Source organism: Pseudochaenichthys georgianus, chromosome 22 (assembly GCF_902827115.2).
Source record: "Pseudochaenichthys georgianus chromosome 22, fPseGeo1.2, whole genome shotgun sequence".
Classification (NCBI taxonomy): Eukaryota; Metazoa; Chordata; class Actinopteri; order Perciformes; family Channichthyidae; genus Pseudochaenichthys; species Pseudochaenichthys georgianus.
The window spans coordinates 7178590-7205214 of NC_047524.1; the positions used below are offsets into that span (position 1 = coordinate 7178590).

General features: G+C 40.5%; 2 protein-coding genes across 4 annotated transcripts; one reads left to right on the forward strand and one right to left on the reverse strand.

Moving 5' to 3' along the window:
- ckba (creatine kinase, brain a) lies at positions 1-5060 on the reverse strand. Of its 2 annotated transcripts, none has more exons than XM_034111289.2 (8): positions 4957-5060; positions 1964-2151; positions 1703-1857; positions 1493-1625; positions 1059-1230; positions 834-957; positions 529-718; positions 1-332 (listed from the first exon to the last, which is right to left on the reverse strand). In XM_034111289.2, the coding sequence occupies exons 1-8, from the start codon at positions 4977-4979 to the stop codon at positions 154-156; spliced, it is 1164 nt and encodes a 387-aa protein (XP_033967180.1). In that variant the 5' UTR covers positions 4980-5060; the 3' UTR covers positions 1-153. The 2 variants fall into 2 exon arrangements, with proteins under 2 accessions (XP_033967180.1, XP_033967182.1); XM_034111291.2 differs by lacking the exons at positions 1964-2151; positions 4957-5060 and adding exons at positions 2575-2776; positions 3186-3300.
- trmt61a (tRNA methyltransferase 61A) lies at positions 4077-23674 on the forward strand. 2 transcript variants are annotated; one of them, XM_034111293.2, is made up of 4 exons: positions 4077-4412; positions 5808-6152; positions 15345-15611; positions 22983-23674. In XM_034111293.2, the coding sequence occupies exons 2-4, from the start codon at positions 5822-5824 to the stop codon at positions 23282-23284; spliced, it is 900 nt and encodes a 299-aa protein (XP_033967184.1). In that variant the 5' UTR covers positions 4077-4412; positions 5808-5821; the 3' UTR covers positions 23285-23674. The 2 variants fall into 2 exon arrangements, with proteins under 2 accessions (XP_033967184.1, XP_033967183.1); XM_034111292.2 differs by having other exon boundaries at positions 4078-4366.
- Positions 23675-26625: the final 2951 nt, after the last annotated feature.

The following is a 26625-nucleotide window of genomic DNA, read 5'->3' on the forward strand; positions in this document are numbered from 1 at the left end:
TTTGAACCAGAACATTTTTTTATTTCATTGCCATCCTCACAGGTTTTAAATACACAAACAAAATCCAAACTGTGATACAGAATGCATTCAGGGACAGAGTCAATCATTCAGGAGGGGGAGGGCCGTGTGAGGTTTATGGGCGTCAGGATGTGTTTACTTCTGGGCGGGCATGACGTCGTCGATGGACTGGCCCTTCTCCAGCTTCTTCTCCATCTCCACCATCAGCCTGACGCCATCCACCACCATCTGCACCAGCTCCACCTCGGAGAAGCCCAGCCTGTCGGCGTTGGAGATGTCGAACACTCCGCCCACAGCGGCTGTGTCCACGCCACCTGAGGGGCAAGACAATACATGTTATTATCCGAGCTGATCCAAAGACTACAACGATGCCGAGAAGTGGGCTGAATGTCAGTCAATATGACACGCAGACTACACTTTAGCAGGAGATGCGTTTCGAACAGTTTGAAAAATATAGATTTTGAGTTGAGACACTATATACTATTGAACAAATATGAAAGATGTACAAACCGGTTCCACGCTTCTGGAGCCTCAGCTTCTTGAGAATATCCTCAAACTTGGCATTTTTGCTCAAGTTGGGCAGCTTCACGTGCACACCGGCACGCAGACCGGTGCCCAGGTTGGATGGGCAGGTGAGGACGTAGCCCAGGTGCTCGTTCCACATGAATTCATGTTTCCTCTCCTTGAACAGGGTCTCAATCTGAACACAAGAACCAGGATGATTAGGTCTTTTAAAGATCAAGGCTGCATCAAATGCAGAACCATTTACACAAAACAGACTTCCGCTACAGATAAACTTTGCATTTCCTGCCAACCTTGGTGAGTCCGGTGCAGAAGCGGTTGAACACTTCCTTCATGTTGCCACCTTTCTGCATGGAGATAACACGCAGATGGTCCTCCTCATTCACCCACACAAGGAAGGTCTTGTTGTCGTTGTGCCTGAAAAGAAAAACATTTACATTCTTTAGTTTTGATCTTAAATTAGATTTCAGCAAACTAAAAACACAAGGTTGTGAGACAAGAATATTTTTAGGTCTCACCAGATGCCCCTGGCGTCGGGCCAGTCACGGCCCATTCCGGAGGCCAGCAGCAGAGGAGACACTGGTTTGTCAAACAGGAAGTGGTCGTCGATGAGCTGCTGCTGCTCAGCATCTGACATGTTCTTCAGGGCGTAGTACTTCCCCTGCAGGTCTCCACTCAGAGAGTCCAGAGCTGCAGATGAACGAACATTAATGGTGCGCATTTGGAGCGGTCATGTACTGTATTCTGTTATTCCTCCTGCTACCACTAGAGGGAACACCCTGCCACACAAATGAGGACCAGCAGCATCATCTGACTTCAGTAAGCATCACGGGTTTAGGCCTCAACCCTAATGCAGCTTATGCAACAGAATCATCCTGTCTCCATCTGTCAGCGACTCAGGACAGGAGTCGAGTTCCTGCACAGTCAAAAACATGTTTGAGTGTCCTCTTACCCTCGATGGAGAGCTGCTCCACAGCACGCCTCTCTCCTCGGCTGCAGTGAGGTGGCAGGCAGAAGCCACGGACGCTGCGGCCTGTTCGCACGCGAGAGCTCAGGACGTAGTCTGAGTCAAGGTCGTCACCTCCCTGAGGAGGACACACACACGTTAGCTTCTCTGCAGTGTTGCAGTCGGCCATTTTACCTGAGCAGAGGGCTGCGGTACCTTCAGGTTATCTGGGTTGATGTCAGTCTTGTGCTTGTCTGAGGGTTTGTAGCCTCCATGCCTGTCCTCGATGACAGGGTCCAGCAGCTCCTTGAAGACCTCGTATGTCTCCTCGTCTCCGGCGACGCAGCCCACAGTCATGATGAAGGGGTGGCCTACACACAAGGTGAAAAGGTCACAACGGACATAGGACAGGAAGACACACTGACCAACATCCTCACTACCTCAATGTGCTCTCTGGATGGGACTGCATTACTGTACCAGGATTATCAACTCCTGTCTGAATGACACCATCTATGGTGAAGCCGTTGGGTGTAGCCCGCTCCCTCAGCTCCTTGTAGATGTCCAAGGTTAAGACCTTGGCCATGTGGTTGTTATGCTGACTGAGGTCTGGATACTCATCCTCAGGTGAAAGCCTCTTCAGCGTCAGCTTGGCCATATTGTCACAACTAAACATAAACACAGTCTAAAAAGGTGAGCAGAGGCACCGGCTACACTGACCAGGGTCATCTGAATACTCTGAAAAACACTTCAGATGTTACAATTAAATACACACTGCAAACTGTGGTGACATACAACAGTTAAAGCAGCAGTGGATTATCAGCCGCCCTGCATACATTATGTAACCCTGCTAATCTTTAACGTTTGCTATAAAACTGCGTAATGAGATAATGATGGCCCATTTAGAGGATGATGACAAGGTTTCTGAATATTTCAGCCCTTCATATGTTTCTAAATGTTGGTCACAGTTTATCCCCTTGGCAAGGTCACAGTACAGAAAGGCGTAAGCACAGAGCCGCTGCGGCCATTAAACGCGATCGCTGAGGCGGAACAGATGGCTGTTCTCGCCGAAAAGCCTCTTTGGTTTTTACCTGGGTTATCAATCCCAGTCTGAATGACATCATCCAGAGTAAATCCGCTGGGCGTCTCTTTGCTCCTCAGATTCTCGTACATGGCAGGAGTCAGGATCTTGGCCATATGATTGTTGTGTTTGCTGAGGTCAGGATACTCCTGATCCGAAGCGTATTTCATCTTCATCGTGTTGTGCGTGTTACCGAAAGGCATGGTTGCTCCCTGGGCGGAGGATGGAAGGAAGAGACGATGAAAAGCAGCGAAATGAAACCGAATGTAGAGCGTGCACAGTCAGCATCGACAGTTTGTACGAAGATTATCGTTTATGTTACATTTTAGCTCAAATGACGATGAAATATCCTACAGTGAACACGGTGTCCTGAAGGCGTTTTAGCAGGTGCAGAAATGTGCATCACACAACTCCTATGAAACATATTTTGCATCGTATAATGTAATATTATTGTATTACAGTGACTCTAACAGATTAAATAAATGCTTGCAGTAAAAATACGACATATTCATTGGGCCGATATAATCTCTCTCCACCGCCCAGATATCAATTAATCGGTTAACATCTCCAATAATCCGCCTGTGTGACGGAATTTCGCGTTTATTTCAATAAAGTGCCTACCTGCTGTCGAATTTGAGGACTAGAACTAATACCAGTGGAGACAAAGATCCCAATTGTTCGAACCGAGGAGCTCACAAACGAACAGTATGCGTCCCAGCAGATCTCCGCTCAGAATGAAGATTTCAGATGGTCATTTATAGGACACCGTCTCTCCTCCCATTGGTGGGTATTTGTAGTCCATTCATTTAATTGGACGCGCTCTGTGTGAAGTAGGAAATCCTTCTTGCATGCACAGATTAAACCCATAATTTATTAATTTGCAACTGAATTGTTCTGACCCAGCGTTTATTTTCTATAAAACGAATCACCTGTTATTTCACCATGCTCCAGAAGTACGTGGAACTCTAGGAAATCTTCCGTAAAGAGACGCCATGATTATTTTTCTAATTCACAGCCAGAGTAACGGGTTACATTTCACAAACAAATGTGTTTTACATTCAAATAAATAAAACAGATGATATTAAATATGTGTTTAAAAGATATGTTATATTTTGAGATTGAGCAGTATCAGACAAATGAAATTAAAAAACGGATTTTTTTTCTCAAAATAAAATAGGTAAATAAATACACTTGATGAAGATAAATTAATTGTTTCTATATGAATTAAGAGCAATAATAACTAAGAAAGCCTAACAACGTTGGTTGCTCAATGTTGATACGTACATGTTCATAACAATAATCCTGTAATTTAACTGAAACACAATTCTAAATAAAAAACCTTAACTTTCTACCTGTTTTTTTTTTTACAGTGTGATACTTATATTCGATATATTTAGATATAGTGGTTTATTTTTCACGCTACAACATAAACATGGTTTAATTATTATTTACAAAAGGCACCTTTAGTAAACAAGCTTTCATTTTTTTTTTACCTTTGTGTGTACCTAGCAGAAAAAAAATGTGCTGCGTCTCTGGAGGTAAAAAGTAGATTTACAAATCATCTGGACTACCTCATTAATGTACTTTGTCCGCAAAGTGAATTTACAAAACTTCCGTCATTGCAGCATCCGGTTGTGTCTCGTCAACTTCCTCTGAAAACAACACCACGTGTGTGCAGGGAATGAATGGTTTCTGACAGCATTTCCACATCCACATTCAAAGTCGTTAAGAGCTAAACCTACCGTTTACTGAGCAACGGTTGTGTTCGTTTAAAACTGCAGAGCACGCGGGTTCTGAAGAAGGTACGTTGAGGGTCCGCCAACGGTTCTGAACGAAGTTAACCGTTAGGTGAGCTAACGTTAGCATGCTAGCTTGTTGGCCAGTTATACCAACGTTTGACGTCAAAGCCACAATTCTGTTAACTTAAAAGTCGTTCACTGTAAATGAGTGCTTACAGATATTCTGCACTGTGACCCTGCTGGATGCTTGAAGCTAGAAACGGTGTTAATTTCTTTAAAAAATGGGAGTTAAAGTTATGTATTTAGCTGCTTTAAAATGGGAACCAATCATTTTCATGTTAAGGTACTGCAATAACCACTAACGTTTGCGTCCGTTGGGATATCCTATCGCTAACGGTTAGCTTAGTTAACGTTACAGAAAAGCTACAAACCCAAAAGCATGCCTCCTTGGTTTACTGAGGCAAAACGAGTCCCTAACTAACCCAAACAAATTAACTGACTTACCCAAACACAAACATCTAAATCAACTTAACCCGAAACAGCCATACGTTACAGAATTATTTTTTTTAAAGGAAAAAACATTTTCGACACAAACCCTAAGGAACATTAGAACTGTAAGAATATTAATTAATTAATTAATTAATCTCACTTACATTTTCTCCATATTGTTCGACATTTCTTGTCTTTCGTGAAGCAGCCAAAAGTGAATCCCAGTTTCTCTCTCTGAAGTGTAGCTTTGAAATGAAAGAAACGTTATTCTTCAGTTTGAAATACGCAGTTTTTAAATAAAGTAATAACGGTAAGGGCACGTGATGCTTTTATTTAAAATCAATACAAACAGCTGTTACCATGACAACAATAACTGAAATGACTAATGTAAAGTGAGAAAAACAGAAATACATTCGACAGTTTTTTATATCTAATATCATGTCTGTATCATTTGGCATCTCATTTTAAGTTTATTAGTATTTTAGTGCAAAAACAATTACATGGTAAGAAAAAATGAAAGTAAAAAAGCCTATGGTCTAAGTCAAGAACATAGGTAGAACATACTATATAAAACATGTACAATATATCTGTTCCAGTGACATAACATACATTACGTACTGTCATAACAGAAACTATGTTAATATCAAGAACCCTTATTTGAGCTACAAAAACGTAACATTTGTTTTACCCTAAGAATTCACATTTATTTAAATATTGCTGTAGGGTTATTAACACTGTGGTCTTTACTTTTATATCCAAAAACAAAGTTTCCCAGGCATGTATGTTACCCTATATTGCTAGTATATTGCAGCTCAACCTGCTATTTTTTACTTTATGATCCCTGTCTTTAAAAATATTTAGATTTTATTTTATCATATTTTATTCTCAAATGGGGCAACTATTTAGAAATCCAGTTCCCCAGTTGGGATGAATAAAGAGAGTCTGATACAGATCAATGCTAGTTTTCCTTGTAGACTTTTGAATAAAGCATTTTTCTCCTTCTTCCCTTTTGTAGGTACGGTTCTCACCATGAGTTTTGTGGAGTACTCGGATTGCATTCAGGATGGGGACGTCGCCATCGTGTACCTGGGCCATGAATCCATGACGCCAGTGAAGGTGAAACGGGGCGCCCAAACACAGACGCGTTATGGGGTCATTCGCCACTCCACAGACCTGATCGGTCAGCGGTACGGGTCAAAGGTGACCTGCAGCAAAGGTGGCTGGGTGTACGTGCTTCACCCCACACCTGAGCTGTGGACCGTCAACCTGCCGCACCGCACACAGATTCTCTACACCACCGACATCGCCACCATCACCATGATGTTGGAGCTGAAGCCGGGGAGTGTGGTCTGCGAGTCAGGTGAGGGTTACTGAACATTAAAAACAGCCATATTGGAAAATACCTCTTAAGTAAGGATTAGGTCTAGAAAAATGATCAAATAGTTGAGTAATGCGAGAACCTGGCCTCATCTAAGGTGAATGGTTTTAACTCGCAATTGTTTTTATGTGTTTACTCGAAAAGCAAGTGTTCGATGCTTTCACCGAATTGATATCACACGTAAAAATGATTACAAGATAGTCCACAATGACCGGCCATTTTTTTTTTTTTAAGAGAACAAGATGGCCAAATGGCAAATAGCCACAAATAATGCGTGTCTCTCAATAGTAAAACAATTGTTAAGTTAGATTACTGATCCAGAAACAAATGATGGAAAATAACAGAAATAATATAGTACGTTTCTTATTCAAAAACGTTATTAGAATCGGATAAAAAAAAATAACAATAAAAAGGATCAAATATTATTTACATTTGAACAAAAAACTGTGTTAATGTTAGAATTAAGCTTTGGTCTATATATTTGGGTTTAGTTGCCTTGTATACCATTCTGATAACATCATCTAAATAAAGAAATAACGTTTTTAATACAGCTTTTATGTTGTGCTATTTTTCATACGTGAAGCATCTGTATTCTTCTACACCCCTTCTTCCATATGGAGAATCTGTTATTTAGCTTTACTGCAGGCTTTATTTAATTATATTAAAGCCTTAAATCTGTGCCACTGCAGCTTTAAGAAGCGCCTGGTTTTATTCTAGCTGTTCACACCTTTTTGAGTCTGATGTTTTTTTCCACAGAGCCTCAGCTGTTGAAATTGCACATCATGTGATGGCTCACAGATGTGCCTAACACAATTATGTAATACAATATTTGTTGAAATTGTCACCTTTTGTCTCGCCTTCAGCTCCTTGGTCTATTTCCATTTCCTTCTTATTTTTTTACAATGCTATCACTCTGTGTGCTGGTGTGTTTTTCGGCCTAGCTGCAGTCTCATCCAGTCCAAGGGCAGCGGGCGGGGGATGGGCGAGGATGTTAATATGTGCGGTGGTGCAGTGCTCCATCATGTTTTAGTGCTGGCAGCCCTGCGCATGTCACTTCATTGATTGTACTTGGAGGAAACAGTGTGTGTTTGTGTGCGTGGTTGGTCAGGTCTCTTGGGCGATTAATGAGCTCAAATAGAAATCTGTTAAGTCAGCAACAGGGCTGCACTATCTGCATTGGTATCACGTTACTCTCAACCTTTTTTTAATGCATATTTAACACTGGCATTATATTAAAACCATGACTTTGCATGTCTTATCGCATTTTAATTCAGACGAGTCATGGTTTGAATATCAGGTAAAAGACCCGGTTTATTAAATACTGAATGCAGCATTTTATTAGCTGCACACTTGAGTATTGTTATAAGTCGATGAGGCGCTAATCAGCATTTTATACGACACGGTGGTGACTCATAATGTTCAGGCTGAAAGTCTTTAAGCAGGACGTGCTCTCCTGTGGAGGACTTTCTGTCAGGGAGCTGTATAAACATGCAGCGATTAGAGGTGATACATTTGTCGGTGGTTCTGCCTACAAGCCGAGCATTTCCTGAAGGAGCATTCAGTCATGTAGAGGAGTCACCTTGGCAGAGTGTACTCATTGTAAATCAAGGGCTTGTCGAGTCATTGTATTAAAGAGGACATATTATGCTTATTTTTCATAATAGTATTTTGTCCCTCTTCTGTGACATGTCTCCATGCTTTAATGTTCAAAAAGCTCTTTAATTTTCTCATACTGCCTGTGCTGCAGCACCTCTTTTCACCCTCTGTCTGAAACCAGAGCCCAGTCTGCTCTGATTGGTTAGCTGGCCGGCTCTTTTGTGATTGGTCTACCGCTTAGAGATGTCCTGCCCCTTAGCCTATCACATAGTGTGTTAGAACCCTAGCCAATCGCAGCGCGAGTGTTTCAAAGTGATGTCACTATGTTACTGAAGTAAACAAAGGAATCCAATCCAAGCGTTTCAGGCAGGGGGGGGGTGTGGGAGAGAAACTCCCTTTGGATTGAACATAGGGATTTTGGCCTTTGCAGACCAGGAAAGAGGATACCCTAAAAGCATAGTAGGGCCTTTTTAAAATTCACCGTACAAATACATGCACATTCATCACGGTTATTTCATAGCAGAAAACAGACACACACAAATTGCCATAAGACTCAAACATTAAGGGGTTTACTGAAGTATACAGAGACAGAAGTGGGTTAATGATTGGAGAACTTTACTCTCTACGTTCACTTTCTAAATTTGCCTGTAGAGACTTTGAGTTCTTTGACCTCAGGCTTGGTTTTTTGCGTCTCGTCTAGAAAACACCACGATAGTATCTGAAAGTACTGTAGGAGTTGACCTACAATTGAATAGGCCAGCAGTCCACCTCCCCCACAACCGCCACCATCTTCTTCTTCTTCTTCTCCTTCTCCCGCGTACAGTAGCTTCCCACAGACTTGACGTCTTGTTCTGTGAGCAGATTAGAAATGCTGATATGAGTCACGGGTTGCCATGACCCTTTGCATCAAAGCAAATCTCTGTTTTTTGTGCAGAAAAACAAAAGTCTACTTTTCAGTACAGTGTGAGAAAAAGTTTTTAGAGAGTACTTGTCCATGGACAAGTGAGTTTGGCAATTTACTTGTCCGAATACATTTTTCACTTGTCCAGAATGGACAAAAATTGGGGCCACTGGAATCTTCTTCTTCGTCATCGTATTTTACATTTTCCCACGGTTTTTACGACACAGCTAACGTAAGTGAGCGGTAAGATTTTACTGCATCACACATAGGGTTGGGTATCGTTTGGATTTTAACGATTCCGGTTCTGCTTTTCGATTCCGGTTATTTTCGGTTCTCGGTTCCAGTTCTTTGAGAGGGTAAATAAGTCCCATGACAAACTGGGGGAAAATATATTTATGAAAACATTAAGTCAAATCTGTATTCCTATTTACAAATCACTTCATACTGTTGAATTTCTTACGGTTATTTAATACAATTATATAAAAATAATCTCTGCTTTGTTTAGTTAGTTCTAAGTGGTGCAGTTTGAGAATGTACAATTGGCCCAGTGTCCTCTGATGTTACACTGCAACCTGCCTGTGAGACACAGTCCAATCACACATGTCCAACACATAGGACATAACCTAATAATAATAATAATAATAATAATAATAATACATTATATGTATAGCCTATAGGCCTAGCGCTTTTCTACAACTCAAAGACGCTTGCACGCATTTATTTACTTTTACAAACAATGAGCAGCTGCTCGCTGTTTGTAAAAGTAAATAAATAGAATTTTCATTTCAATAATGTACTTTCTATACCCTGCTTCATAAACAATACTGACATCCCTGTGCTCCTCCGAATCTGGGGGTCCGCTGATGTGAGGACAGCGCGAGGACACAGACAGGGAGGCTGCTTCACTTCATAAAGGAAATGGTGGTCAATATTAACAACTCAGGAGCTAAAACGCTGAATAACCTTCATTACGTGTTAGAGAAAGAACATAAGAAAGTTTGACAAAGATGAGGCTGTTAACGGGCAGCGCATCCGCTGTGTGTAGAAAGAGAGAGAGAGAGACGCTGAGCTGCACCGTGCAGCGATCAGCTGATACGGAGCAGAGAGAGAGCTGCAGTCCGCGGGGCTCGGGGTTCGGCCTCGCCTCCTGTCCTCACAACTCTTATTAATCCCGGTACCGGACAATTGTTATTTGTTCCTACTCGGAACCGAGTTTTGCTTCCCAACCCTGCCACTGTGCTACACTTCCCGCTCCGCTCCGCCCCAGTCTAACTGTACAGAAAGCGGCGAGATGCATTTCCTTAGGAATCGACAAGCAGAACCGAAACTAACATTTCTAAACGAACAATGGCGGACACGTACAATTTGCGAATGAGTTCTGCCTTTTGTCAACTGAATTTATCAATAATTTGTCAATAAATCGGGGCGAAAAACGTCACTTGTCCGCCGGACAAGTCAATTGAAAGATCTACTTGTCCGATATTGTAAATAACACGTCCCGGACGGTGGGACGTGTACTTTTTCGCACACTGCAGTACACTTAAAACAAAAGAGTTTAGCATGTGTGTATTCTTGATGAAGAGCTGACAGCCGCATTAACCATCAGCTCTTTCAGCTGACACACGTCTAAGGCGGGGGTCAAACAAAGTATCATTTCCTCTTCATGACAACCAGAAACACACGTGGTTACTTACCACTAAACCATTTCATGAACCGAATGCAGATAGCACGACAAGACAATACTGATGCAAGATAGAGCTGCAGGTTGCTAAAAGTGTCTTATTGAGAGAGGTTGTCAGGGACATACAACAGGGGAACTCTTCTAATCAGTGTGTAGTTTGCTTTAAACCCCTAAACCCTAACCCAAAAGTTATTGTATATCTTAAAAAGCCAACTCTGGGACAAAAGTCTAAAGCATGTGCTCTATAAACACATTTCAATAGTATGTACACTTCTTTGACATGATTTTACACAAAACTGCTGATACAGTAAGTGTATTTCTGCTGGACTTGGCAATGTGCTTGGATGTCAAATGAAGCTGTCAGCAGGCTGGCATGAAGCCTGAGGTCCAGAGTCGGGTTCTGGTTGATCGTCTGTTTAATGCAGATCGAGTTCAGATTGGTTTTGAGATCTGGGCTCGCCCATCAAGTCTGCTGGAGACACACAGCCACTTCCTCTCAACAGTAAACTGTATTAGCAAAAGCACAATGTGAGGCTGCAGTTTGTAGTGCAGTTGTGTTAAACAGCCTTTTAAATGTATCATGTTCCTGTAGTGCCACATATGGATGAAATGGCTTAACATGTTTGCACTGAGATTGAATTGAGTTATTAGTGCTGAAACGTAACAGCAAAAAACTGCTTTTTGTATATTAAATTGTTTAAATGTGACGATTAAAAACCAACCTCTCTATAGGTTTTTCTTAATAAATGTAGAAAATGCATGATGCATTTGAGAACTACAGAAGTTCGTCAAATGGACCACACTAACTCTTAATACGCTGCAAGTAAAACTTTGTCTAGAGGCACTTCCTACTGTAAATGCTTTTAAAGGTATGCTACGATTAGCCCTTCATGAAACATGTAACTGTTTTACCTGATGCTATTGCTGATGTGATTATGCTTCTTGCCACTGCACAAATGGCCTTCTGTATTTATATTTGAATTGTATGTTTTTTTTGTTTAATGCCTTTGTTTTATGTTGAAACTTGTTGTGTGCCGTGTTGGTCAGGACTCCCTGGAAGAAGAGATCTTGTATCTCAATGGGACATTCCTGGATAAATAAAGGATAAATAAAATAAAATTAATGCATTTGGCATTTAAGTTGGAGAAAGATATATAGTGTGATACAGTATATATATTGAATTTGTTTGGGACTTATCCATTGATTTAATATACCAAAAATGGATTACATTTGCAGTAATAGTGAAGAAAAAGTCTACAATGTTTCCACCAGATTCCATGAAAAGGCTATCATGTGGATTTTGAAAAATGTGAAAGATAACACGTTCTTGGAGGTAATAATGCTATCCATTACCACGTACATCGGAAAAAACACAACATCAGAAGTTCAGTGCAGACCTTAAAACAGTCAACAAATCAGATTCATGTATCGAATTGCATCATATACAATACATTTTTGAAGGGCACAACATAAAGTCGAGTCAGGGCAGACAATCAGCACAGTTAGTCCTTCATGTGAATAATAACACATCGTTTAAACCACCAATGATGTAATTCAAACCAAAAGTCTTATCTGAGAGATATAAATGCTCTCTCTGCTGCCGTGGTTTTGTAACGTACTCTACAGCTGCTTCCGTTATTATCTGCATATTTACATCTGCGTGACCCAATTCCTTCGCTTTACTACATCATCCACAGTCAATGCATTTATCCATGTTTCCATCCGGATTAGAAGTGTGAGGTTTTAGCATTTCGAAGTGCTGCTGTGGGGTAAACATTGCCCTCTTTGTCGCCAGCCGAACAAAGGCAGCGGTGATGTAATGCCAGGAGACTGAAAGAAGAAGGTGGGGGGGTTGTCTGCTGTGCCCTCAATGCTTCAATCTTCCCCTCTGCTTTAACTGCAGCACACATAGCCGGTCTTGTTACCTCTAGTACAATCCCATTTTATTGTATTTAATGCACAAGGAGGACTGTGAATTATTCTCTTGGTTAATTGCGTTAATCAATCCCTCTAGTGCTTCAATCTTCTAGCTTCTAAACACTACAGAGCCCAATTTAATTTACTGTCCAAGAAGAAAAATATATTCACATTTCAGAGGCTGGAGCCACAGAGTTAAATATTTGATCTTAACCAATGATTTTAAATGATTCATAGATTATCAAATCCCTTCTCAGCTCAGGAAGCACAATATTTGTTATAGGTTAAATATGTGTTAAAATAGAATTTTGAATGAAGTATTGTGAAGCTACAGAGATATATTGTTGATTACATTTACTATGTTTGACTTAATTGTTATTCTACACGTGAACAATGGCTGATAATGTCTTCTATAACAACAATGTTGTTCCTATTTGTGATCATTAATGCACTTGTATGTATCTATCTACATCACTTCAGCAACCTCCCGCATGTTAGCAAGATGGCTGCAGCACAAAGAGGTTACACTCAGAAATGTAGCATTCACTTATCAGCAGAGTGGAGAGGAGCAGTGTGCATGTGTCTTTGTGTGCATGTGTGTGTTGCAGGAACAGCTGTGTGAGCTCATTGTGTAGACAGTCTCAGAACAGAAGGAAGCTCTGAGCGTCATTTCTGAGACAAAACAAGATGTACGTTTGAGGTTTTTCTGAGATCTGACAGCGTTGTGTTTGTATCTGAGCAGAGTTGCACCTTTCCATGTGGTTTGAAGACCAGATTTATAGTGATGGGAGCTAAATGTGATGGTGCAGTGTGTTCATTTTCACAGTTTAGATGCGACAAAATGCCCAAAAGACATCCAAAAATGATGCATGTGTCACTGGTGCTTTATTTGTCCTGATGAAGAACATGCTTGTAGCAGCGATGTGGTGGATGGTATAATCTCAAATGTGTTCAAATGAAATGTTGCTGCAGCTGCAGAACTGGGTCATGTGTAATACAGCTTTGATCTTAACCCTTTGATAGCCACATTCAGAATGGTCCTAGAAAACACCTGAAACAAAATCAGCTGCTCTGTTTTATTTTTTTTAAATTGGACACAACCCATAATGTTCTTTTTTTTTTGTTGCCCTCCCCTATTCTAATATTCTCCCTTGATATTTGAATGATTCAAAGGCAGTATTTTAATGTTTAATTGGCAGTGTTTGTTTATACATGTCAGTAATTGTTATTATTTTAAGATTAGGATAACATACAGATGGATATAAATCATTTTAGAGCTGTAACTAACAGTTAGTTCTCCTTATAAACCAAACTGTTAAATATTTTCGCAATTAATTGGGTTAGAAAATGGTTGTGTTTTCCCCAGTCCTCTCAATCGTCCTGCTTTTCTTTGACAAACGGTACAAAGCCCAAAGATTTATGATTTAATCCTCCGGTATCATTCGATTGGACTATGCAAATCAGTCATTCGAGACAAAAATGTCCACTGCAAAATGCTTTGTTAAAAACATTATATTAAAAGGGTTTTTTCACAACTTTTTTGGGTTCAATCTTTAAAGCAACTTCTGCCCTAATAGAAAATACACACACACACACACACACACACACACACACACACACACACACACACACACACACACACACACACACACACACACACACACACACACACACACACATACACACATATCTCAGCTGATACCACTCTTCCACATCCATACCAACACACCTACATCATATTAGTTGCATACATGTATTCCAATGGCTGTCAGGGCCCCATTATACAACAGGCAAAGAAACCAAGAAATGACAAGCATGTAATTCAATGGTAAAATGTCACATCTGGTGATATAGAGTAAAAAGGACAAATTGAACTATTTTCCTCCAATATAAAACCCTGACATTACAAAATGCATGATTTTATACCGGTATGGCGGAGAGATCAAAAGATGTGGTTATAATGGGAGTGGATGGACATTTTTTGTCCATGAGTGGCTAATGTGTGAGTTTTTTGTTTAATCTGATTCTGTGCAAAAACTAATAATCAACCAAAATCAATGTTGTTGCTAATCTTTGACATATCCAAGACTGTGTTAAAAAAAAATTCATGTTTTCAAACTGGCAGTTAAAGGGTTAAAATCCTGACCATAAGTTAACATTTAGTATTTTTGATCAGGACTGAAGTTGATTGAAAGATTTAACCCCAAAAAGTTTTTAAAAATATGAATCTGTTGTCATTTTAGAGCAGTTTTTGGAAGTGGACATTTTTGTCCCGAATGACTAATTTGTAACTTTTTTGTTCAATCTGATTTTGTGCAAAAACAAATAATGCAAAAAAATCCATTCTGTTGCTAATCTTTGACATATCCAAGACTGTTATAAAAAAAAAAAAGAGCCAGTCACCAGATATGTATTTTTTAGAAAATAACTAATTTTCTCTGTTTTCAATATGAAAAAAAACAGCAGTTTCATGTATTCAAAATGGCATTTAAAGAGTTAAAATCCTGAAAATGATTACATTTTTGGTATTTTCTATTGGGGCGGAAGTTGCTTTAAAGATTGAACCCAAAAAAGTTGTGAAAAAAACCTTTTAATATAATGTTTTTATCAAAGCATTTTGCAGTGGACATTTTTGTCTCGAATGACTAATTTGCGTAGTCGATTTGTTACAGTGAATTAAAGACCGATTTCAAAAATTGGAATTCAAAAATAGATCTAGAAAATAGCCTTGTTACAAAAAATCAGGCCATTTGCACCAACACAACCAAAGTTATTGCAAAATTAAAAGTGAAAAATGACCCATATGGACAAAAACGTCCACAGTGATACCGGAGGGTTAATATCAAAGAAGAAAATAATAACGTCTTAAAAGCTGGCACCTCAGAGTTTAAATAATGTATGTCAGCAACCAATTTCAAATAAGTACATTTATAAATAAATGAAATAAAAAATGGACAGTGGCCATTAATGTTGCTGTAAATGTACCAGAGTTTTTAGCCCTTTGTTTTGAATTGTTTGAAATCAAAGTGTATCAGAGTCTCCCCCATCTTCATCCTTCCTGTTTGTGTTTGTGTTTCAGGGACGGGCAGCGGCTCCCTCTCCCACGCCATCCTGAGAACCATCGCCCCCACAGGACACCTGCACACCGTGGAGTTCCACCAGCAGCGATCGGAGAAGGTGTTGGAGGAGTTCAAGGAGCACCGTGTGGATCACCTGGTCACCGTCAGGAACCAGGACGCGTGTAAAGACGGGTTCGGAGTGACGGGGGTGGCGGACGCCGTCTTTCTGGACATCCCCAGCCCCTGGGAGGCCGTGAGACACGCCAAGGCTGCGATGAAGAAAAGCGGTAAGGCTCGTACACGGCATGTGTCCTTTATACGAGTACTCAAACAATGGAGTCTTTCAAGATCAAATTGACTTCCTCCTTTTCCTGAGTTTGTGTTTATACCAAGCAAGGAAAGTGTTTCTTGGAGCAGAGAAAACGCCCAATTTACAAACAAATTAAACATACTTTTTTTTATTTAAATGGTATATAAATTCTTCTATATGAATAAATAATGACTTGCAATCTGTAACACTGCATACTCTTCACCTTTTCACATTTTGTAAAGGAATTTAATATAAATTTCGTTTTATGTATTTGCCCCAATATCTTAAATTACACATTTGTCTAAGGGGGCTTTTCATCCAGTACGGCAAACCACTCCCTCTGTCCTTAGACCCTTGCAGCGCACAAGGATAAACTCCCAAAAAGACACCCATCATCTAAAGTGGGGGGGAAATGAAGAGGCCGCAGGGAGAGCAACGTCATTCTCTATTGATGGATTAAATAAAAACATAAACTTCTTTTATTAACAATTTAAGGTCATTTGTCAGTTTTACAATTGGCCTGAGAAGCTGATGATGGTAAAAAACCCACCTTCATGATAATATTTTCCCAGTGTGAACTAAAACAACAACAACAACGTGCATGCCAAGAACCTTTGGCAATGACAGTGGAAGAAACAACTTTGATGTCTCGAAGGGACTTATTGCCTTTTGCCCTACTGCAGTGTGATTTGATGTTTGCCAAAAACTGATGTCATCATAGGTGTGTATTTGTCAGCTGTTAGTATTTATTTAGATGGTTACTCTGCTCATAACTTTCGGTCCACCCAGGGATGTTATCAGCTAGTAAAAATAATTTAACATGGAGTATTTTTTATGAGGACGTTTAGCTCCGGCAGTGGCTCAGTCAGTAGGGGCTTGGACTGTGAGCTGTAGGGTCGCCGGTTCAAGTCCCGACCAGACCTAAATATGGAGTGTGGACTTCTACTTGGAGAGGTCCCAGTTCACCTCCTGCCCTGCCGTGGTGCCCTTGAGCAAGCCTTCCCCCCCCTCACTCCCATTGCTCCCCGGGCGCTGTACAATAGCTGCCCACTGCTTCTAGTACTAGACTCCTGGTACTAGGACGGGATAAAAACAGAGAACATTTTTCGCTGTGTGCTCTGCATGTGTGACCATTAAAGAGGGTTTCATCCCTCCCAATTCTTCTTCTTCTTCTTCTAATCAGCAAATGTTTTGATTCTTTAACTTTACCTGAAAAATCACCTAAGCCTGTTTGTAAAAGTACCTCAATGTCAGTCAGAGTTATTGTCTTTTAATACTTTTCCGGAGATGACGGCAAAGCCACGAACATTCTTTCAGGGTTCGTTGCGAGTTGATTAAAAGACATGAAAATTGCAGGACAACAAGGTAGAAGTGCATATCCAGCTTATGCCATACCAACTCACCAAGCCCTCCCAATTATTGTAATATATTATTTGTTATCTGGTTTTGCGTCTTTACAAAGTATTTGATGTCCCACCATATTTCCACACTCAAAATGCCACTATATTTATATATTCAGAGCGTTTTCCAGGAACCATCACCCGACTTTTCTGTGACTCGTCCTGACACAGCAGGAACATGACTGGGCACATTTCAAAAAATACCAGCCAGTGACTTTATTTCCCCCGCGGCCGCATCGATCAGAGCCAACACAGCTCTTATTAACCGTGTGTGTGTGTGTTCGTGTGTGTGTGTGTGTTCGTGTGTGCTCGCTCGCGCTCAGTCACAGAACAAACTCATGTTAGTGTTTCTATGGCAACCAGAAGCTGCAGCATGTCTGGACAGGTTGGCAGGTTAATGAGGTGGTCAGAAGGAAATCCAAAGTTGATATACTATGGGTTCAACAAATAACCAGTTAATGATTCTCGCAATTGTTTTTTAAGGGTCAATAAACCAAGTATGTTCAGTTTTTCTCTTTAAATCAGGATGAAAAATGCTAAATAATGACTAAAGAAGGTCCAGTTGTGTATAGTATACAGAGTACATTCAAAAAGGATATCACAAGATTTGCAAAAATGTGCGTTAATGCTATGCATCTTGTGTTTTACCTTGTCTTTATTGCTTGTTAAGGAAAAACTTTTCCCGACACCAACGTTTTCCCAGATTATTAATAGATTTGTCATCCATATACCCTACTGGATATATATATATATATATATATATATATATATATATATATATTTTTTTTTTTGTCAATATTAGCGATGGCTTTTTGTGATGTGCTACCATGTCTTAATGAATACAAATAGTGCATGCTGACTTTTTTTAGACAGAAAGTTCGGGACTGTTAAGATGCCCCGGATCAGTGAATTATGATTGCATGCTCATGTTCCTGAGACAAATAAATGCAACATGATTTTAAACGGTAAGCCTCAATATGAAGAGGAATGCCACTCTCCCTCCTCCTCTCTGAATCCCTTTTATGGTGCCACTGCTACATATTCCTTTCATGAGCTGTTGACCCTCACATGCGCACACACACGCACACGCACACACACAGATACAGATAAATAGAGTGCAGCCATTGTCGAAGCAGTCCCATGACCATACAGGGTTATGCTGCAGGGAGAGAGAGCTGGTGAATGTGGCTCCATAAGGACACACTTGGTTTACTTTCTCACTGGATGTTTTCTCTGGAGAACCAGGAGCATGTTGAGCACCAATGCCCCCAAAATACATTAAACAGAAACACCAAAATGAAGCAAAAGCTCTGAGGTGTTGAGCACTACCTGACAGGCAGCTACTCAGTGTATTAGCAGATTAGCTGTATGCAGAGTGGCAACGACAAGTGGCAAGACGTATCACCCGCAGCCCGAATTCATTCGTACATTTTTCTGCACAAACAGATTTGCACTCGGGCTCAAGGAAAAAAAAAGTAGTTGGCTGCAGTGGAGAGCATGTAAGAGCTGTAACTCAAGATGTTTTGACCTGCAGCCCTGCCTGGACTGGGATAAAGATCCTGACTAACCCTCCCTCCCTGCTCGCTCTAAGACTCTTTTATTACGAAACTATGAAGCAAACATGTCCCCGTGAACTCAAACACTCAACAACCTGATAAGGGAATCATAGGTTTCACTCATGAATAGAATCTATTCATGCACGTAAGGTTGATAATTAGGGTTATTAATACCCGCCCTTGTATAATCATCTACCAGACCCCTCCCTGTGTGTTCAGTTGTTAGGAGAGTTGTGTTTATGGCGGTCTCGAGGGGAAACGCTGCTCCTCTTAGATAAAGGAACGTCTGCTATCTACAACAACCCCAAATAGTAGTGTTTGTCGGACACAATTGACCCTTCAACGAGGCTGCCCTCTGCAGACGTGTTCTTTATTTCAGTCACTAACTCAGCATGAGGGTTTTTGGAATATGAAGTTTCCCATTATTTCAGTTTCTCTCGCATTATTCCTGCAGATTATTCCCCTCCAAAGTGTGAGCTAAGCTTTAATGAGCAGAAGGAAACAGACACAGTCGTGGCGTGGAAGCGGTAGAAAAGCAGGATTTGAATACTAATGGCTGTCCTCTCTTGGTGGTGCATTGAATACAGAGCAGGATTTCTTTAAGGACTACTTTTAACGTGCAAGTGAAAATATACTAAATGCGTTTGAAATCAAATGTTTGTGTTTATACCACACATTTTTAAAAAAACGTGTCAAACCATATACAACCAACAATCATGCAAAAACTTTTAGTGATGAACATACAGAGAATAATGAGCTGAATCATGGACTTTGTTTACGTGAGTTTAAACTCTTTATTTATCTGTCTGTCTGCAAAAGTTCTGTCCTGGCTCATTCCCAAAGTCTCATAGTGCTGATTTATTAGGAAAGAAAACCTGTAACTACTCGGCAGCAAATGGCTGAAAGGCAGGAACTAGGGTGGAATTGTGAGTCCATATTATCCACTTAAAAAATATGTAATTTCAATAGTTTTGGATAGGGATGCACGATATTGGTTTTTTGAAACCGATAACTTCCTGCATCTCAAGACCGATACCGATAACCGATAATAATATAATATATATATTAAATGTACCTGTAGTTTTTGCACACCTGGTGGTAAAAAAAAGACTAGTAGTGAGCAAATGACATGAGCATTACTACTATGAACAAAACAAAGCCAAGAACAGTTTTGACTCTTCAAAGTGACCATATTTATTTTCCCAACTAAAGTTCTTGCCTTTTTCAAAAGCCTCGTCGATAGGTAAAAGCCCCGGTGCCTTTGCAGCTGGCTTTGGATTCGCCGCTAGTTTAGCAGCGCAGGCGTCTTCGTACACTGTTAACACACCATCGTAGCGATGGCGATGTTTCAGGTGACGAATCAGGTTGGAAGTATTATAGCTCGTTGCCTTTTTCCCTCCTCGTGGAACTTCTGCATTGCATTTGTTAATACAAATAGCAAGCGAACTATCTACCTCTGAAACTTTGAAAGTCCCATACTACCGACGACATGTTTGTTTACTGTCCTGGCTTCACGGCCGCACACCATTTACGTCACAGCCAGGCATGAGTTAGGGAGCGCTGGATTTGTGAAAAACTCCCCTCTTCCTAAACCACTATACCACAGTACTGGCAAAATGGGAGGAGCCGAGTGAAAAACAAGCGCCCCTCATCCCAATCCACCCACACCGCAGTACCTTTTTTTTTTTTTTTACCCAACAAATATATTGTATATTATCGGGGCTGTTAATACTGTTATCGGGTTTATCGGGATGACGTCATAATTCCTAATATCGGACCGATAAATATCGGACCGATAATTATCGTGCACCACTAGTTTTTGACTATTGTTACCATATGTGTGTACAAAAAATTAACTAAAAGATGTTATAAATGAACAAAACCGAAAACAGCTCAAAGATAAAACTAAAGAAATCCACTGGAGATCAACCAGTACCGTTAGATCTGGGAGAAGTTGTTTTATTTATTTTGATGCTCTCCATAAGGTTTTATATTCATTCGGCTTAGGTTGTTCTTATAAGGCCTTATAATGGTGGAGAGAAATTACCAGATATGCTGCTCAGGGGCTGGCGGAGAACAAAAACGTGCAAAAAGAGAGGGAATATTGTACTTGTATTTATAACATAACAACACACCTAATAAATGACCATGTTGATTTGTAACTGGATGTGTAAATAAGTCCACAATATCAACCTAAAAGTTGATGATATGTTAGTTTACAATTAGTTTCCACTAGTACTTAGATCATGCAGGTTAAGGACAACAATTTTATTATTCATGCAAATTCCCTTCTTGCTGATATTTTGATGATTCTATCAATGAGCTGCAGTTAAAAAAGGATCATTCTCATACAATAATTGTATTACATGAAATAGTTGAGTTGCATGGAATTCATGATACTACACTTGTTTGAAGAGCACTTATCTAAACTAGGTTACAAAGTGCTTCAGAGAATACATGAGAATTACACCAAACAAATGAAAAGTAACAAAACATAGTTGTAATGAGAAGAACTAATAAATAGTGCTGAGCAAGGTAAACTAAACATCTCAGTCTGCAGAAAACACAACATTATTTCTCAGCGCTTGATATTAAGAGTGTACAATGTATATAAAATCATTGTTTCGTTAAAGCCTCCCTTCTCCAGCTGCACGGTTCAGAGTCACATTCTTCGCTCTTCAGGTCAGCCGGCGAAAGTGTCCTTGGCTTATTGCTCGTACCTCCTGCTGCGAAATCTCTGCAGGGTTTCATTTAGAGACGAAAGGCCTCCTCAAAGAAGTGATCTGAGTTTATTACAGCGCCGGTTCATCCCCTGAAGATCCACAAACTGCAGCCTGTCAGGTCTCAGGCCCGTCTGTTTTGAAATGATCTTTCGTATATAAGATAAACACATAATAGTAGTAGTATCACAAGTTTCCCGGAGTAGACTGGATGTCTCCTGAGTCCATATTGAGTTATAACATCTCGTTTAGATTATTTATCTTGTCCATGGCAGCTTAAGCTTAATTCTTACAAAATTACCAGACATGGCATGGCATCTACAAAGCCATGTTGGGTAAACTACCTTTTTATATCTGCTCTCTGATCTCTCGACGAATTGAAAGTACGTATTGCCTGAGATCTCATGATGTGGTTTTATTAAATGTGCCAAGTGCTAGGACTGTCTTAGGGAAGAAAGCTTTTAGATGTGCAGCTCCACTAACTTGGAACAGTCTGCAAACATGTTTAAAACTGAGCACTTTGGTTCCCCTGCATCATTTAAAACTCGGCTGGGTGACATGCTGTTTGATACTCATGGTACCTGTCACTGTAAGTAGAGTTTGTAATCTGTACCCTGTACATTATGTTGTATGTCATCCTTATTGTTGTTCTGTTGTTTTTATGTTACATGTGTAACTAATGTCCTGCAGGTCACCCTTGAAAAAGAGATCTTTTGATCTCAAGGGGCTTCACCTGGTTAAATAAAGGCTACAAACAAACACAAGCAAACCAATGACAACTCCTTCTGCATCTTCCTTTTTGAGATGTTTAACTCCTGCTTTAATTTTTGCACAATAAAGGATGCAAAGATGGTAAAAAGTGTCATATTTTTGAGTATTTTTATGCGTAAAGCATTTGTTTAATCCCACAAAATCTCACTAAGAGAATAAGGCGTGTTTTAAGAGCGCCACAGAGAGTTATTTACAACTGTTGGCAATTCCTGTTTCTATGACCGTTTCTGTTCCTGGGTTACATCACTCTGGTTTTTGTGGACAACCATGAGACCGAAAGTTAGTGCTTCTGGTTTTTGTACGTTTTGAAAGCAGATGATTTTAAAGTAAACATCGCAGGTCAGTATGTTTATCATCAGCTGAAGAAATCTTTTCCTTCAGGCAGTAGAAATGTTCTTGGTATTTTCACAGATTTCTCACACTAAAAGATACCTGCCAAAAATACCAGACATGGTTTGTAACTGAAGTGCCACCAACCTATTTATTCTCGGTGGCCTTGACCCGAAAATGTGGAGAACAAGTTGACCGGTTGTTTTGCCAATTTGCTTCCATGAAGAAACGCTACCAGCAGCTCATTGGGTCTTTTCCTCTTTAAAAAGAAAACCCCCTTCCATGTTTGAGTCTTATTCCCACTTCTTTTCTTTTTACCTTCTCGATTCATCTGGATTTATTTACTGTTGTTAACTAAATCTGAAATGCATGCTCTCTTTTGCTCCAATAGTTAGACAGAGTTTCAGTGGTGATAAAACTGACCTTTAGTCTCTAGCGAGGCGTAACATTTGCATGGAAAAGAAGAGTTTGTGCACAAAAGAAGGTAAAGAAGACGTATTTGTCACTGATCTTCTGATTAATTTTTAAGCAACAAGCTGTTAAACACCTGTCCTCTCTCTCTTCTCTGCAGGAGGCCGGGTGTGTTCGTTCTCTCCGTGCATTGAGCAGGTTCAGAAGACGTGCGAGGCGTTTTCCGATCAAGGTTTCGAGGACATCAACTCCATAGAGGTCCTGCTGAGGGTCCACGACGTGCGGACCGTCTACTTGCCGCTGCCGGACTTCGGCCCGGACCCCTCTGCTCAGATTCAGCCTGACTCCACCATAACACCGTCTCAAAACCACGCCTCCATCGCCGTTAAGACCACCATCCCGCCCAGAGATGTACAAGGGCACACAGGGTACCTCACCTTCGCTACCAAGCCCAGGACCTAATTATAATTTACACCACAAGTACACAGGATGTATTTTATAATTTGGTCGCTGTGCTTCGCTCTAATGTGCTTTCATGTACATTAATGAGGCGGTGATAATCCAGCGGAGGCACCAGGCTCTTCCAGGTCCGGCTGGCACTGCAGCAGCGAGAGGATTTACACTTTGTGTTACTTCATTTCATCCTCCCGTCACTTGGCACCAGGTTTGTTGCTTGCATCAAGCACGAGTGAATCCATTTCCTTTGAGAAGAGTGGACTACACTTCATGTCTTCCCTTTTTATAAAACAATTCATTTAAAATTTTTCATTTGTTGGGAGACAAAACATTTTTTCTCCATTTTGTGCACTTTTGTATTGAAGTAAATACAATAAATGTATAAAGATTCTCGTTCTCCTTTGTATTATTGCATCAAAAGCAGTAAAAATAATTAAAAGTCACCTATCATGCTATTTTTAGGCAATAGCATAGATCTCAGATGTATAAAAATTAGGGCTGTCAAGTTAACGCGTTAACGCTAACATTACATTACATGTTATTTGTTAGACGCTTTTATCCAAAGCGATTTACATACATTCAGTACTGTGGACAATCCCCACAGGAGCAATTTTGGGGTGAAGTGTCTTGCCCAGGGACACAACGACATGCTGACTGCAGTGGGACTCGAACTTGCTACCCCCTGATTCGAAGTCCAGCACTCTATCCACTGAGCCACAGCCGCCCTAACGCAAACCAAAATTAACGCCACTAATTATTTTAACGCGATTAACGCATGTGTATTTTTTTTCCTCGGCCGCCCCGTAGTTTCAGAGCGCATCGAGTTTAAAATACCATCTACAAGCTGATGCGGACAGACCCGCTCCTGCTGCCCGCTTGTGGCAGACCACACTTCCACGCTCACCGGCAGGCACCGACTGGCCATCGGGAGGACCGGGAGGGTGTGTGTATGTGTGGCGCGAGCGAGCGAGAGAGAGACCTTACGTGTATTGTTGTTGTTAGCATCTGGTGCTAGCTAGCTGCGCTAACGGATATAAGGAGCTGTTTAAATGAAAACAGAGGAGCGACATTTCGCCACAACTGCGCCGAGCACTTGACTTTATGCAGGCAGCAGACAGTGGGACATTGTACGAGAAGTCAGCACACTCATGATTGCAGCAACATGATTGCAGCGTCCAGGCAGCTTCCGTTTGAGCATATGCCTTGAGTTGCACATAGCTCCAATGATCCAACACACACACACACACACACACACACACACACACACACACACACACACACACACACACACACACACACACACACACACACACACACACACACTTTGTATTGTATTATTGTATGAGAGAGGTTCCAGGTTGAATTTAGGCCAATATTTGTAATGTTCAGAGGTTGTTGTGTTTAATATTCATGAGATTATTTCTCATTGTTCAAATGATAATAAACATTAGCATAAAGCATATTTGTCCACTAATATGTTGATAAGAGTATTAAAAACTTGAAAAATATTCCTCTCAGGTACATTTAGAACAGATCAAAAATGTGCGATTAATCACGATTAAATATTTTAATCGACTGACAGCCCTAATGAAAAACATGTCGAAGTGAAGACCAAACGGATCACCCATTCTAGCCATGCCTCATATCCCCCTATTTCACTTCCTGTTTCGAAAGTGCTGATTTGGGGTATAAAGCTCTTACAAAATTAAAAAAGGAGGGGGCTGAGCTCATGTGGGACCCATCAGCTACTGTCTAAACTAAATACTGTGGTGATGAAACGCCATATCATGGATTATCATGGATTATTTCTGAAACAGTTTGGAGCTCAAAGGCTTTCTCTCTTGCCGGTTATACCACAAGGTGAGTTCCTTTGTATTTCCTGCTTCTTCACGCACATGCTCTCCAGTACAGGTTAGCTCTGAGTGTTAGCGATGCTAATGTAAACATGCACCGACCATATTACGTCCAAAACAGTCGGGCATTGTTTCTGATAGCAACGTTTCTGAAAGGGCCGTGGGCGTAAAGCCAGCCTACATTTCCGATATTACGTCATATTGGGCGCAAATCTGGATCAGCTCCGTTGTAGCCCCGTTTTTAGAGATTTGGGTACGGAGGAAAAGAGAGGGTTTTATTTTCTGATGCTGCGTGAGTTCCCTGACACACCGGGGACACACGTTTATGTATAAAAGACATCAAAAAGTGCATTTTGCACGATGGGTCCCCTTTAAGCCAGAGGTGAAATCACTATACCAGCTGATGATGTGTTGAAGTGCTTAAGAGCAAGACATAAAGCAGCCACAAGATCAATCAGAAATAAAAGAAGAAAAAAGGCTCCATGACCTAAAACTTTATTTTTCAAGAATACTCAGAGAAAATCCCCAAAATGAGCAAGAAAACAACAGTGAAGGGCCAAATACAGACACTATAAACTGGCACACATAACATTCAGATGCACATAAATACCAAAAATGTAGAAACACAAGATATCTTATCCAACTTTAATCCAACTACAGTGACAATTTAAAGTCTTTGAAACACTTTTATTTTATTAAACCTTTTTTTTATTTTTACACTTTGACGTGTTTGATGTTCCTTGCAAGTGTCTCCCTTCTCTGAAGCCCAAACAAGGCAGCAACATGTGTTCAGTGACACGGGAGCTTCTTCTTTTCACACCTTACAGATTACTAAAACCAAAACTAACCGACTGCACTGACTCATCGGGAGCTTTTCCATTTCCCCTCTCTTCGATTTAAAAAAAAAGAGATCCAGTGCACAGGAAATTAGCACTGCTGTATTCAGTTTCAGATTTATGGGGTCTCCTTCATCTTTCTTTCTTAAGCTTCCCTGGTTTTTATCAGTGTTTAACATTTTTTTATCTGATCATATCTTATTAAATCTGTTTTTTCTTTCTGACTGCTGCTGCTGTTATTAGTCTAAACCTCCTGCTGCATTCAGAGTCTGTCGGGACATTAGGGGCCTGTTAACGGTTTAATCTGTGGGGCTTACCGCGGGTTATACAAAGCTCTGGGGTTGTTTCAGTCTGCTGTGTTATTGTTATTTCTGAGTGTGTGTGTGTGTGTGAGGAAGAGCAGCTTCAACTTCTGTACACAAAAACAATCACAGCCTCTTTTTACGTTCAAAATATCACTTATCTACTGGGTAGAAGTTGCAAAATCAACTAGAGATTTTGACCGCCGAAAATGTCCTTTCACTTGAAGTAAGATTGGCAATATATCATGATTTGAGACTATACTTCATCTTACATATCGTAATATTGCCATAAAGTGCCTTTTCCTGGTGTTAAAGGCTGCATTACAGTAAAGTCATCTGATTTGGAGACTTGGAAG